This window comes from Saccharomycopsis crataegensis (genome assembly GCF_037102585.1).
Source record: "Saccharomycopsis crataegensis DNA, jcf7180000000077, whole genome shotgun sequence".
Lineage (NCBI taxonomy): Eukaryota > Fungi > Ascomycota > Saccharomycetes > Ascoideales > Saccharomycopsidaceae > Saccharomycopsis > Saccharomycopsis crataegensis.
Genome location: NW_027043824.1, coordinates 2,049 through 16,649, shown reverse-complemented (window position 1 = coordinate 16,649; position 14,601 = coordinate 2,049). Strand labels below are relative to the sequence as shown.

The 14,601-nt window shown below is 36.1% G+C and overlaps 5 protein-coding genes across 5 annotated transcripts; 2 read left to right on the top strand and 3 right to left on the bottom strand. All coding sequences in view use genetic code 12, as the record gives it.

Moving 5' to 3' along the window:
- Nucleotides 1–1,527: 1,527 nt before the first annotated feature.
- On the bottom strand, nucleotides 1,528–2,757 carry GRH1 (Grh1p; the record flags this gene model as incomplete). Its single annotated transcript, XM_064996177.1, has 1 exon — nucleotides 1,528–2,757. The coding sequence occupies one exon, from the start codon at nucleotides 2,755–2,757 to the stop codon at nucleotides 1,528–1,530; it is 1,230 nt and encodes a 409-aa protein (XP_064852249.1).
- Nucleotides 2,758–3,125: 368 nt separating this feature from the next.
- DASC09_025730 (Jsn1 protein) lies at nucleotides 3,126–6,740 on the bottom strand (the record flags this gene model as incomplete). Its single annotated transcript, XM_064996176.1, has 1 exon — nucleotides 3,126–6,740. One exon carries the CDS (start codon nucleotides 6,738–6,740, stop codon nucleotides 3,126–3,128), a length of 3,615 nt encoding a protein of 1,204 aa, XP_064852248.1.
- A 1,106-nt stretch (nucleotides 6,741–7,846) lies between these two features.
- DASC09_025720 (uncharacterized protein) lies at nucleotides 7,847–8,329 on the bottom strand (the record flags this gene model as incomplete). The annotated part of the gene is made up of 1 exon (XM_064996175.1): nucleotides 7,847–8,329. The coding sequence occupies one exon, from the start codon at nucleotides 8,327–8,329 to the stop codon at nucleotides 7,847–7,849; it is 483 nt and encodes a 160-aa protein (XP_064852247.1).
- Nucleotides 8,330–11,640: 3,311 nt separating this feature from the next.
- DASC09_025710 (uncharacterized protein) lies at nucleotides 11,641–12,432 on the top strand (the record flags this gene model as incomplete). Its single annotated transcript, XM_064996174.1, has 1 exon — nucleotides 11,641–12,432. One exon carries the CDS (start codon nucleotides 11,641–11,643, stop codon nucleotides 12,430–12,432), a length of 792 nt encoding a protein of 263 aa, XP_064852246.1.
- An 824-nt stretch (nucleotides 12,433–13,256) lies between these two features.
- DASC09_025700 (uncharacterized protein) lies at nucleotides 13,257–13,780 on the top strand (the record flags this gene model as incomplete). The annotated part of the gene is made up of 2 exons (XM_064996173.1): nucleotides 13,257–13,693; nucleotides 13,771–13,780. 2 exons carry the CDS (start codon nucleotides 13,257–13,259, stop codon nucleotides 13,778–13,780), a joined length of 447 nt encoding a protein of 148 aa, XP_064852245.1.
- Between the last annotated feature and the right edge of the window lie 821 nt (nucleotides 13,781–14,601).

The window sequence follows — 14,601 nt, the reverse complement described above, 5'->3', positions numbered from 1 at the left end:
TCTTTCTTTCTTTTTTTTTCTTTTTTCTTTTGCCAACACATTTAGAGATTTATATTTCCACCCCAACATGCATCATAGAATCCAAGGACTGTTTTTGGTGACTCTTCTCTGGTTGGCCAGCATGGCCAGAGGTTATCCATTATATTCCAAGAGCTCTCGCGCAGAGACTGCTCTTGGGCTAAATAAGGCTTATTCCAGACCAAAGGCTAAGCGTTATTCACCATCACAAGCAATTAAACTAGACTTTGATGTTGTGGAAAACACAAAGCCAAAGGAGCAGATTCTGAATAACAATTATCATAGATATTCAGCTGCAGCGCATATCAGTCCCTTGATATTGGAAATTGAAAACCGTTACTCTTTGTACGTGGCAAATCTCGATGTTGGAACTCCAGGAGAAACCGTTCAAGTTCAAATAGACACAGGATCGTCTGATCTTTGGCTTCCAGCACCTGATACAACCAAAGAATATACAACTTTACTGTTGAATTCCAGCACAATGGCCAGTTATTCAAATGAAACATTCCTAATAAAATATGGCGATGGATCATCAGCAACAGGTCTTTGGGTCACTGACAAGTTGAAATTTGGAGGAGTAGTAATCGAGGACATGATTTTTGGATATGCCACAAAACAAACTGCTGGCCAGGGCGTGATGGGCATTGGCTTGAAAAATGGTGAAGCCAGTACCTGGTTAGACAGACCCTTTCAATATGATAACTTTCCTTTTAAATTGAAAACAGAAAATCTCATTGCGAAAGCTGCCTATTCATTATACTTAAATTCCCCGAAGGCTAAGGCCGGATCGATTTTATTTGGTGCGCTTGATAAGGCTAAATATAAAGGAGCCCTAGCATGGTTGAAGCTTGAAAATATTGATTTTAATGGCCATCCTATAGAGCAAGGCACAAACTTTTATGTTTCTCTCGATAGTGTGACCAACAAAGATGATACTAATATTCTTCAGAAATCGACAGCTGCATTATTGGATTCTGGTACAACTTTAACATATGCTCCATTAAATGTCGTGAATGCTATTGGTAGAAAGTATGGTAAATACAACAGATTCATGGGCGGATACATTACGAGTTGTAGCGTGAAAGGTGATCCAGTCAACTTCCAATTTGGTAATACTACTATTAGTGTGCCATTCGAGAACTTTTTGTATGATTTGTCTCGTGATTCACCAATGTACACTCACGACGAATGTTTAATCGGTATCATTAGCAGTGGTAAAAATACCTTCATTCTCGGCGATGGTTTTCTAAGATCAGCATATGTTGTTTACGATCTTGAGGACAGACGATGTGGGGTTGCGCAAGCTGTATACTCAAATCAAACTGAGATTGAGATCCTTCATTAGATCTTTTGATGTACTTTTTATCATTCTTTCATTTCGGTACTCTTTTAGGTTCAGAAGCTTCTTACTTTTTTTTTTCTTGTTTTTCTTCATTTAAGCTCAAAATAAATACCGTCGGCTTTATATTTTAAATTTAATCTGTTGATACATAAAATGCTAGTAACTATTTAAGCTTTCTTTGGAGGAGGAGGCAAATCACCCAGTGCAGAGGCAGCGATTCTGACATCCAACTTCTCACTTTTCTCTGTTTCTTGCTTGAAATAATCGGAAAAATCATTGGTATTCGTATTATGAACATACTTTTTCTTTCTTCTGCTGGAGCTAATAGGCGGAGCACTTGAATCATTAAGGGACATCTGGTTAGATAAGGAACCTGTTGCTGATGACCCGGCTGCAACAAACTCCGAACTATTATTTCCTTCACTTTGAAGATTGAATAATGTCTGTCCTGGCGCCTGCAAGTAACTGCCTCTATCTTCAAGATTAGAAACATAGGATTGTTCAAATTTTCCAACCACTTGGGGAAGTCTATGTAAATAACCATAGCCAACACCGCATCCAAGAATTCCGTTACCTCCCCAATTTGTTCTAGGACAGATAGTGACCGGTCTAACGATGTCGAAATCATGGTTATAAACAATCAACTCAATCTTGCAGTCATTAGGGTTGCGGTTATACATCGAGTTTATGACTCTTGCAAAAAGATCCTCACCACCTGTAGCAAATAAACCATCCGTGGCTCCTATTATATAATCGGAATGAGGTAAAAGTGAACAATCTTCGGCAGGCGAGTTTGGTTGAATCTCCAAAACATGATACACATATGTAGCCGTTATTATTGGTGTTGCTTGAATCGATATTCCTAATGATTTGAACTTATTATTAGTGACAGTATGATTTTCGTTGACCAAGTAACCATCTGAGTTAAAGATTTTTCCATCAGTATCTTCGTATTGTCCGATAGAGACGAGAGAAATCTGTCTCAAGATCCCACCCTTGGCACTCCACACATTGAAAGAAACCGGCTTGTTGATACAATTCTGAATCTCCTGAATGAATAAGTTATAATCAGGGACTCCGGTAGTGTCACCGGCGAGAGAAAGTAGTTCGTGACCATTTATACCAACAATATAATCAAACCAAGGCTCAAACCCAAGTGATGTAGATGTTGGGTTATGTGGATCAACATGTAGCACCCGGAATCCATAAGATGTTCCAGCCGATTGGAAATAAGGATCGGATTCTGTATTGATTAAGTTAGATGATGAAGTGATGATGCTCTCAGCCGACTGCTCAAGAGTCTTTACAATATTCTTTGCGAAAGAAAACATTGCAACTCTCTTTTTCCAGATTGATGGGGGTATTGATGAGACGGAGAGTATGACATTTTTCGACATGTCTTTTTTTGTTGTTGGTTGTTTTTCAAAACCCAAAAGCGCACCACATACGCATTAAGGTGCATCAAAGCGTTTTTTAGTCTTATATATATCTATATTATAGTATGCTTGCAGACATATACTGCCCAAAGAATAGAGCTTCTAATTCTTAAATAGCATCTTGATTGAAAAGTGTTCATTTGATATTACAAACGTATAAATATTAACAAGCAAAGAAGATAGCGAGTGAAAATTTGAAAGCACTGAGACATAAAAAAGAAAAAGAAATGATGATTAATAAGTTACGAAGATAATAAATACCAGAAAAAAAAATTAATAACAGAAAGGCAGCATAATAGTGAAAAAAAAGCTGAAGCACATGAGATTCGTTATCTATAATTATTAATTATTTTGGGATCATAAGATGGATTATAATTTCTATTGATGTTGTTGTTATTGTTATTGGAATTTGCACTAATGTTTAACAAATCAAGTTGGTTCAAAAGCCCTGACTGGTCAAAAACTTGGCCCTGAGAAGTTCCCAAACCATAAGTGCTGTATTGTTGCAGTTGTAATAATTGAGGCGTATTGTACTGCGTTTGGGGATTAGCTGCGAATGATTGCTTGTGTTGTTGCTGTTGTGGGACAGGAATTTGACTACTGAAACCATAATCAAGTGGATTCTGATGAGCAAATTGAGATGGTACTATCTGCTGTAATGGATTTGCAAATCTATTATGATTTGCGTTAACATTCTGTAATTGAATAGGGATTCCATTCATGACATTCATAGACATCAGTATTGAACTATTAGCTTTGACTGCATTGTTTATGCTACTTCCATTATTTCTAACTTGATGCTTGTTATTAACAAAGAAGTTACCATTACCATTTGTCCTGAGAATATTTCCACCATTTTTAACCATTGAAATATTACCTTCTTTACCACTCAAGCCGACTTCATCCATCAATCGTTTATATCCTTGTTGGTAAACAGTGACTTTCATATCGATTAATGCTCTTTTGATTTGATGGATAATTTTCGGCTTCAAATTATTCTCAGTGACTAAAGGAACAGACAAGGTCTTATGGATAAAAGTTGGCCCATAAGTAAACTCTTTTAGTATTTGTTTCAATATTTCTGGAACTTTTGAAGATAATTCTTCGGAATTCAAACTCTCTTTCAGATCTTCTGAAAATTTCAAATCACCATATAATGTTTTCAAAATCAACTCCCCAGCATCAGTGTGATTTCTGTTGTTCAATATTTTCAAGATGGTTAAACTCCCCAACTTATTGTAACTCAACTCTACTAACCAGGGTAAGATCTTTTTGGTTAATATCACAAGTCTATCTTTTAGACTGCAGGTATCTAAATACCAAGTCAATAATAACGCACCATTGTTGTTGATGGCTAAAAACTCTGCATAAACAACAATCAAGGAAGCCAATAAACTGGTCTGTTCAACAGTACAGTCACCACTCTCCAACACTGCACGAATAGCCCTAGAACCATAACGATCTTGAGCCAATACCCAAAATTTGGAGCAAATGGCCTCGAAAATAAAATCATTATACGGTGCTCCAAATTTTAGGCAACCTTGGACCAAATAATTACCAAAAGCGTCCTTGAATAAAGGAGCAACATAAGGTAAAATAGCTCTCTTGATGATAGCTTTCTGCCTGTTAGTATTGGCGACATTGATAATTTTTTGGCCTGCCCATGTACCATTTTTATGAATTCCCATTTGGGCTATATATGGAGAAATTTTTTTCAAAAGCAAGTCTTTAATTTCTTCACTGCAGACTTCAAAGACTTTTTGAACAACCGTGTTACCCAAATAATCGCTTGATAAATCTGCCATCTCATCGTACATTGCCAATGCGATAGACTCCATTTCAAATTGATCCAACTGATTTGAGTCAATGAGTTTTCTGGTTTCTCGTAACTTTGGCGAGTCAAATTCCCTAACAGGAATTGGATCAGGCAAAGGTCCATAATGATCGTCAAAGCCCACATAACCAGCTGCGTTTTTAATCATATGGGCAATAGCGCCATTAGGATCGTCGCATGTTTTGAAACATGCTTCAAACTCACCGAGAATTTTTTGGAGATCGTTCAAAATATTTCCAAATGGCGATGGTTCTGACGTGAGTAGAAGATTCTTCCTTTCATTCTCAACAGGTGATTTGGAGACGTTTTTAGAAATTGTAGAAGCGGTTGTATGGGATATTGGAGTGTCATGATTAGAATTGGAGATTTCAGGTGAGATAATAGTAGCTACCTTTGACTTCAGATTAGCCAGAGAAGAACTAGCATACTGATTAGTCAAGATCTTTGCAAATCCAACAATACACGAATAGTTTGGGTATAATTCTTTGTGATTTAATTGGGCTTTGGCACGCATAGCAACCTCAATTTTATCAAATTCAACCAATGAAAAAACATTTGCAGAAACTGGTGATTGACTTTGAGAATTTGAAGTGATATACTCGTCATCTTCATTAATTGTATGACAATTGTTCTTCTTTTCTTCATTGTCACTTCCCTCATTTTCATGAGTACCAAACACATAAACGCCAAGCACTTTACCAAAACTTGTCGCTAGCTTATAGATACCAGCGGCAGTTGTGATTCCAAATGATAATGGTGGTAGATTCATAAGTAAAATGGTATTTGATGGTGATAATGTGGAGACTTGAAAAGTTGACGTAAATTCTATGTTTTTGACTTTAGCATTATCGACAAGTAATGGTTGATGTTGAGATAAGATTGGACTTATTTGAGGTGCGTAATTGGAAGAGTGTTGGACTGGTTGTGGAATTTTCCGAGCTTGATATTGATGATGAGGTTGATGAGAGCTAACAATGTTGGCATAGTAATCATTCGAAGAATCGATAACCTGCTGAGAATTAGAACCAATAGAGTAAGTTTGAGACCTAGGCCTCGAATTTTCAACTAATTGAGATGAGAAAATAGCATGATTCACTATTTGGTTAATGCCTTGTTGCTGCCCATTAGTTGTATTGGGATTAATCTTGATAGGACTTTCATTAATAAATTGATTGTGTTCATAACTATATTCAATAGGATCACTAGATACGCTAGAACTTATATCCTTATTCAGGCTTTTCTGGCCTAGATTCATATTAATTTGAGATTCGTAAGACAAATGATACTGTTTATCACTCAAAGCATTGGACGTGGTATAAGATCTAATACGAGAAAAATCTGGTAAATTTTGAGCAGCCTGCTGTGACGGCATAGGTTGAGGTTGGGATTGAGGCGTCTGATTTAAAGATTTATTGCCTATCTGTTGCATCGATGCATGATGTCTCAAAGGTCTAGGCTTGGCCTCAAGCATTGAGTCATTATTGGCTGTTGATAACATGGAAGACATTTCATTAGAGCCAGAACTCCAAATGTTTGAATCGAAGCCAAACAAGGAGCCTGATCTTAATCTTCTGCCACCACCAACTTGAGGTAAATTGCTGTTGACACTGGGGGAGGTGGTATTAGCTGAGGAATTTGAAGATGAGTTATTGTAGCCAAATATGTCATTAAATGGATCTCTTGAACCAGAATTTCCTAACGATGTTGGATTATCTGAGCTCACGGCATTCAATAATGGGGATGTTCGGTTTATTGGCAAGTTTGATGTGGAAGGGTGTACGGTGTTGCTTGACGTTGGTACAGTCAAAGAACTTGTCGAATTGTTATTCAAAAAATCAAAGCCAGAATGGAAAGTTAAAGTATTGGAAGAGTTAAACCGAGAAGGAAGGGTCCCTGCCCTTGCCCTAGTTCTAAACCCCCCTAGCTGATGGTTAAATTGTTCATTCGGTAAATTTGTTATCGACTGATTACCAATACCGATGTTACCGCTCAAATCCAACGGATGAATAGGGCTTGGATTATTCAACGAAGAAATTGAGTCATTCAAACTGTTGTTTTGATCATGAACATCAATTTTATTGGTGAAATCACCTTGATAGCCTGAGCTCATAGCCAAAAAAGGTTGAAATGGATCAAGAATGCAATGACTGGATCAAATTGACTTTAAGGTGGTGATGGGAGAAACAGTTTACCTAAGAAACAAATGCGAAATAAAAAAAGAACTAACAAGTTTGAAGATTTCTAGTCTCGATCCTAGTATATTGTATATTTCCTGACGAGTGGAGTAGTTGAAAAAAGAAAAAAAGATGTGATAATGATCGCTAATCAAATCGAAATCATATTATAATCATAGAATTGTGAAATAGTTGTTTCGTGATTTGTGTTGGAAATTCCACTCTGAGATTAAGGCCGGGTGATGATAATATATTAAAGGCACGTCCATTTAGTCGGCTGTGTTGGTTGTGTTGGTTGTGTATTTCAAAACATGTTGGGCATTACACGATAATCTGCCAAAGAGATTCAAATCACAGTGATTATTATGTTTGATATACAGTGAAACGAGTCTTCATTTCCCACCAAATGTCTTCTTGAGAGATGAGAGGGGGAGTAGATCAACAATCTTCTTTATTGCCACCAGTGCAAGGTATTCTTTAGCAGTAATTTATAAGGCTATTTACTTCCAGAAGTCATTAGAATTCTAACCAAAGAGTCTGCTATAGTATTTTCCTGTATTTTCCAAATAATTTGACAAGCATACATACTTTGCAACTTTCCATGTTTCTCTATTATTATTTTTTTCTATGTAGAATTATTTTTTTTGGACACCCTAGCTCCCCGTTGGTTTCTTCGAAGAATATGGGTGTGGGTATTCACAGAAATTATTATTGTTGCAAAGAGAATAGTGTCTCAAGAATCTTCTCTTGATAATTCGGTTCTCTGGTGGCTATTACGTGGCAAAGCTTGTATGCATTCTCAAGATCCAAGGTCCGCAGACGCGTCCATTCTTGGTGAATTACATCTATGCTCATTTCACACGAGTACAATTTTAGACTTTGTGCGTTTTTAAACCTAATAAGGGAGTTCACAGTTATTGAAGTATTCTCTAAATTTAATCACAATAGCCTTGAGGTCAAAAAAATTGGAAGATAAGTGATAGGATTCCCAGAAAGGTTCAAATTTGTTATCAGCGGCCAATCCAAAATCAGCATATTCAAGTTAGATAATTAATTTATTGTCACAAAGGTCAAGCATTTGCAAATCTCTTGAATTTTTAACTCCTTCAATCGATTTCATTTTCTTCGCTGACAAATCAAGCTTCTGAAGCTTGGTGCACTTACCAAGGGATTTGATATCGTACACCCTATTTCTAGATAATGAAAGTACCTTTAAAAATATGATATTACCTATATGAGCCACGCTACCAACTTTGTTACCATAAAGGACTTGTTCCTTCATATTCGGAAGGAAGCGACCTGGTAATTCCAACTTTATTAGATTGAGATATTGACTCACGTCCAATCTTCGCAAATTAGGTGGTATTGTAAAGCTCCCAAATTCATAGCTATCAGAATGAACAACAATATCTTTTAAGTTGCAAAACCTTGAAAAATCAATTTTAGTTTCAGTGTGGGTAGAGTAGCCACAGTTTAGAATGGTAAGAGAAATAGCAGCCGCATACGAGTCTGTAAATGAGCTCATATGTTTCTCAGATATTCTAAGCTCTTCAATACTTCTCAATTATTCTAGGCTTTCAATCACCTCAATCATGTTTTCATTGAATTCTAAATATTTAAGATAGAAAAAATTCAAACCTTTGGTATTTTTTATTTCATTACAACGTAATGATAATGTTTTTAAAAATATAATTACATTCAAGTTCTCTGATTTAGAAATGTGATTCAGATGAAGGTCTATTAATAATAAATTTCCAAAATCCTGTAAATTTTCAATTTTTTGAATGTTTCAAAGCAAAAAAAATTCTTGAAATCTGGTGAAAATGACACAGAGATATTTTTAGCATTAGTGAATTTTAGAAACTCTCCTATTCTATTGAACTTGCTGTCAGAATCGTTGCACAATTTTCTGATACAATATGGTAGATTAAGTTGACCTAGCTTTCTTTCGAGATAAGTGGCATTCCGCACTAAATCATGGTAATCACTAAAAAATTATAAAACTTTAAAACTGTGGTGGAAGCAGGATAACATAAATCAAAGCCACGATAATTTTCTATCTGATTGACTCCAGTACACCCATCCAAAAACAGCTGAACACATTTCTTATTTTTTGATGAGGGACCATTGAAGCGTTCCTCCTCTATTTTAGAAAGAAATATATTGTTTATTGCTGATTGGTGTTTACTGATTTTTGGAAGATCATTGCAATAGATTTTTATTATTTCTATGGTGTCTGTGCTGATGAAATCTGACTTCTTAAATCACGGGTTTATTTCAAAAATATCTTCAAAACACCCATATTTTCATTCCTGACACCGCAATATGATTTCAATATTATTAAGAATGATACTCAATGCATATAAAATTAAAGAAACTTAAATTATCATAAAACATTTTTTGGAAAATTTCAAAAAGAATGAGAAATTTGTTGTTTGCTATTATCATTGAAATTTCTGCAGGAATCTTGTATTATTATTATTTTGTTGGTTACTGAGCTAGTGTAGGTTTAATCGTGTTGGAATACATCCCAACAACTCACCTTGATCTTTATAGTGATAGCGCCTACTCATTAGCAGCTGGTACGTGTCCTATCAAGTATTATTTTTTTCTGTCAGCATTAGAAGAGCACTTGAAGTAAAATCCCTTTTTTTTTGTTCCATACTGGACCAACGGTACACTATGGTGATGACGCTTTATCTTAGTAAAAAATCCACTTATATTATTCCTGTAGCATGTTATTATGAGAGCTATTAAAAAATTTGAAGTTTATTATTTGTCCTGCTCTTTTTATTGTCTACATTAAGTGACATCTTGTATGGTGTGTTTGCCTGCAAAAATTAAAACTAGCAATACCAACAAGAAAATATTCATATATTGTGCCCGTGTCCTGAGGCCAAAAAAAGGGTGTTTATGGCATATTGTTTGCAACAGTTGAAGAGATGGAGCTTAGACAAGACTGCAATAACCCAGAAAAAGTAATCACCAACAAGGCATTTTTCTTTTGAAATAAGTTCCAGCAGAAGGATTCTTAATAACTAGCGTACATGACTATCAGGAAAAATTGGTCCAAAAAGATGATATATCTATTGAGATTATATATTAGCCATCTCAACTATTCTTTTGCTGGAGTTTTTATTTTATGGCCGCGAATAAAAATGTTGATGAATACGACACACATTACACAAATCCAGGGATTATACTCTTATTAATTTTTCTGAGTAGTACACAACAATAGCAGAATATTTTTATGTATATATTTATGACAACACATTCCATAATATTGGGCAGTGCTCAACCTAAAAGTATTTTATTATCCAATAAACGTTGACATACTGCTTGAGTATTTTAGAGTATAAAATTCACGAGTAAACCCAATTGCAGAATTTCGTTAATTGGTCAAATTGCTGTGCTCGTGAGAAAGTAAGTGTGTGTGATTTTGAAGACTTTAATGCATTTGCCAGACAGTAAAAATGCGATTGAAGAGATGTTAGTAATGAATCAATCCCTTGAGAAACTTGTTACATATTCTTCAGGCTGTTAATCTTTATCATCTTCTCTGTTATGGTCGAATGGCTCTCAGGACCTGGGTGTGCTGAGGGCAGCGACACGAATGAAGATTTGCCAGAAACGCAGGACTTTCGTCCCTATTCTATATAATTGTTGTACTAAAAGAAAGTTTGGCAAAGATCAGATATTTTTTCTCTTACCTTGGCAATCGATTTCTAAATTACTTCGCAAGTGTGAAAGTTGAGTAAACTCAAACTTCTAGAATAATATTTTTCCATGGTACATTATATTTTGATTTTATTGTTATTGTTATCATCATAGACGAGGATATTTTCCCTCTGGTTTTATTGGATTGCTGATTTTTCTGGCTCGCAGCTAGGATTGCATCAAACCAGGATGCGTTTGAACAATCACCATGTACGGTGTTTGTAGTACAATGTAATAAGTGTGTATAATTATTCGCTTCATAATTCTTAATTGCAGCTGCTTCACAATGTTCTTTGTTATCAAAACAGCTGTACTTTGACAAAATTAAAGCGAAAAGATTTGATTGGTGATGCGCTCAAAAGCTCAAGCTGCTAGACACTAAAGAGTCATTACCACCTTAGTTTAATACCAAAAACTGTTGAAATTTGCTATACTGCTACTTGAATAAAATATAAACACTACTTAATCGAAATGAATTTTAGATTATATCTTGCTGAAGTACATGTACTCTGTAGCGCTATGATCATCACTTGCCTTGGGCTCTATAGTTGTCTCAAGAAACTGTCCAAGGTTAAAAGTAAATGTTTTTCATTTCTTGTTTCTTTGAACAACATCGCATCTGTTAGGTGTTGATATCATTGTTTTATGAATATACATGTGGTCAGCACTTTTCACATCCCACAAGATTTACGCATATATTTTCCGTGTGGAGTTATTTTTGTTATATACAAATGCATGAAATTATACTTGTGCCTTGCATATCATGCACTCAGGTACAACAATCCTTGGAACTTAGTACAATCAACCTCAACTCAAAACCATTCACAGGGTTTCTCTTTGTTTATTTTTTTGTTGTTGTTTTTTACACTTTTTGTTTTTCTATACCTTTATTGGTAAAGCTTGGATTATTATCCTTACTAGGAAACATCGCTCGACAAAAAAGACAACTAATAGCTGATTTTGGAAATGTGCTTCCAGTTGGGTTAAGAAAAAAAAAAGGATTTAAAGGCAATGAATCGCTGAGTATATTCTTCTTTTTGGTTTTTAACATAATTATCATCATTCAACAACTGTCACTCACTTATAAACTTATCCACTCGTTTTTTCTTCTAATCAATCATGTACTCCAACATTTTTAAAGTCTCTTTAGCTTCCGCTTTCCTTTTGGCATCTGATGCTTTTCCTTTGAATAAAACTGATGCTAGTATTGAGGTCGGTGCTGGTTTAGGTGCTAGTGTTAGCGGTCTTGATGCTACCTCTATCATTGGTGAAGCTACTTCTATTGTTGGCACTGTCTACAGTGAAGCTACCTCTATCATCGGCAGCTTCACTGAGCTCACTACTATTGTTGGTGGTTCTGAAGGAGCCACTACTATTATTGGTGGTGTTGAGGGAGCCACTACTATTATTGGTGGTGTTGAAGGAGACATTGGTGTTGACGGAGCTCTTACTGAAATTATTGGTGATGTCACTACCGTTGTTGGTATCGCCACCTCTGCCGCTGGTGTTGTTACCTCTGCCGCTGGTGTTGTGACTTCCGCTGCTGGTGTCGTCACCTCTGCTGCTGGTGTTGTTACATCTGTTGCCGGTGTCGGTACTTCTATCCTTGGACAAGGTACTTCTTTTATTGGTGATGAAGTTAGTGATGTTCTTGATGGTAACCTTGGTGGTGCTCTTGCTGGTGTTGGTAATGAAGTCACTGTTGCTGTTGGTGATGTCACTACTGTTGCTGGTGTTGTTACATCTGCCGCTGGTGTTGTTACCTCTGCCGCTGGTGTTGTTACTTCTGCTGCTGGTGTTGTTACCTCTGCTGCCGGTGTTGTTACCTCTGCTGCCGGTGTTGGCACTTCCATCGTCGGGCAAGGTACTGGTCTTATCGGAGAACTTGTTCCAACTGGTGGTCTTCTCTAAATTTGAACCTTTCTAATTTTTTCTCATTTTTATTAATTGATTCTATATGCCCCTTTTAATAATTTAACTCAATTATATACTATCTGCTAGCCCTAACAATAGCATGTAATAGAGTCCTTGATCCTATGAACTTTATCTACTCAGTATAGCGCACAGCTTGTCGACGGACCATGCATTGTCGAATTGACCAAATCACGGATATTTTGTAGAAATGCCTGTAAATAGTATGGATAGAAACAAAGAAAGAAAAATGTCTGCTCAATTCATATTATTTCATTTAAAAATATATTAATATATTGCTGGAGATATCATCGTTTGAAATTTGCTTTGAATATTTCGCCGAAATTGTTCGCAAAGTTGGCTGAATTTTTTCTAAGAGTTGAGGAGGTGCAGCACCTTGTATCAGGATATCCCAAAAGTGCGGTACAGAGTATTGTCGAGGAGGTATATGTTCATTTATTTCATATAGTCGGTTACTACTAGTAGTAACCTATGAAAAAATATAAAATTGAAAATTGAGGTTGAGTTGGGCGAAGAAAATGGAGAAGTTTAAATATTGGATATGGTGAAAATTGAACATTGATGGTCGCATACGTTGATAAAAATGGAATTAAAAGAGAAACTAAAACTTTTATGAAAAATATGGTGTTATCGAATGTCAGTTTGATCGAAGAGAAATGTATTATTTACAAGAAATTATGGTGAACAATTTTTGGGTGGTCCCGCATGCAGGGAAGTTCTATTTCATTGCAAACAAAAAAAAAGAGAAAAAAGAAAAAAAAGAGTGACCTTTGACCATAACATACAGTAAACATAATCTAAAAATGATTGATGTTTCGGACAGAATATCTGTTCTAGACGGATTCATTATAGACAAAAAAGAAAAGCGAATAATATCCACAAGCTCCGAAGTCATTACCAAGCTTGGCCAAGCTCTGAAGAAGAATCTTTCAGCATGCGATCTTAAAGATCTCCACTCTACTTTCAGCACCACAAATGTCTGCTTCTACGATCTTTCTGAGCTCATGCCACATGTCACAATGACAGAAGTATTCATAAAAAAAAGTAGTGATGGGCGTTACCAAACCAAGAGCCGTAAATTTAGCGGCTCCTCCAAGTACCAAGCCACCATTATCAGATTAGCTGGCAATAAGAACTATTACTTGATTCATCGCAAGAAAAGTGACTCTAGCATGGCTTACGATATCATGGGATCCTCCAAGGATATCCAGTTTGTTAAGTCCAATACAGTTTTAAAACTGTACTTAGGCGATCCCATTGTGTCTCAAAATGATAAACAATTGTTAATCAAGATTCAAAATTACGACCTCAAGGAAGAAGCATCTGAATTATTCATGTTTGGCTACAAACAAACTCAACTAAACTCTTCTATCATCACCGATTCGTCCTTTGGTTTGGGATTTGAAAAATTCTACACCTAGGGATACAGACGCGCAATCTGGAGAAATGCTATACATTGCAGCACAACCAGGAGACATTTTTAAATGAAGAATATTTGGTGGAAATGGCTAGTAAAGATGATGTTGGAATCTGGAGAGGATGCTGAGCAAAAATATATAATTACCTAGGGATACAGTCGCGCAATCCGCCGGAATGCCATACATTGCAGCATAATCAGCCGGAATTTTTAAATGATGAATACTCGGTGGAAATGGCTAGTAATGATGCTGTTGAAATCTGGAGAGCATGCTGAGCAAAAATATATAATTTTATCTGAAAGATAATATAATGTGGTAGAGATATTGGCGCTTGAAATGTGCGTTGCACAATCAGCCATAATGTTTTGGCATAATCCGCGGAAATATGCAGGGGGTTTGGGACCCCGTTCCACAATCAGCGGAATTCTCTACATCTTCAGCAGAAATCATTGAGAGCTAACGAGGGTGAGATACCCCTTTGTATTGGGCGAGCAGTATTACGTCTGATATTGAAGAAAGCGATGGTATGGCGAGGATTGAGATTTGTGTGAGTATTGTGGAAGGATTAGAAGAGGATGATTTTTAAATAAAGGATAAAAAAGTGGAGAAGTATTAAAGAAGATATGTGATTATTGTTGAAGCTAGGATGGATTAGGATGTGTGAATTGTGGAGGTATATGAGGTCAGAAATTGAAGGCAGTATTATCATTTTCATATTTCGAAGAGTTTG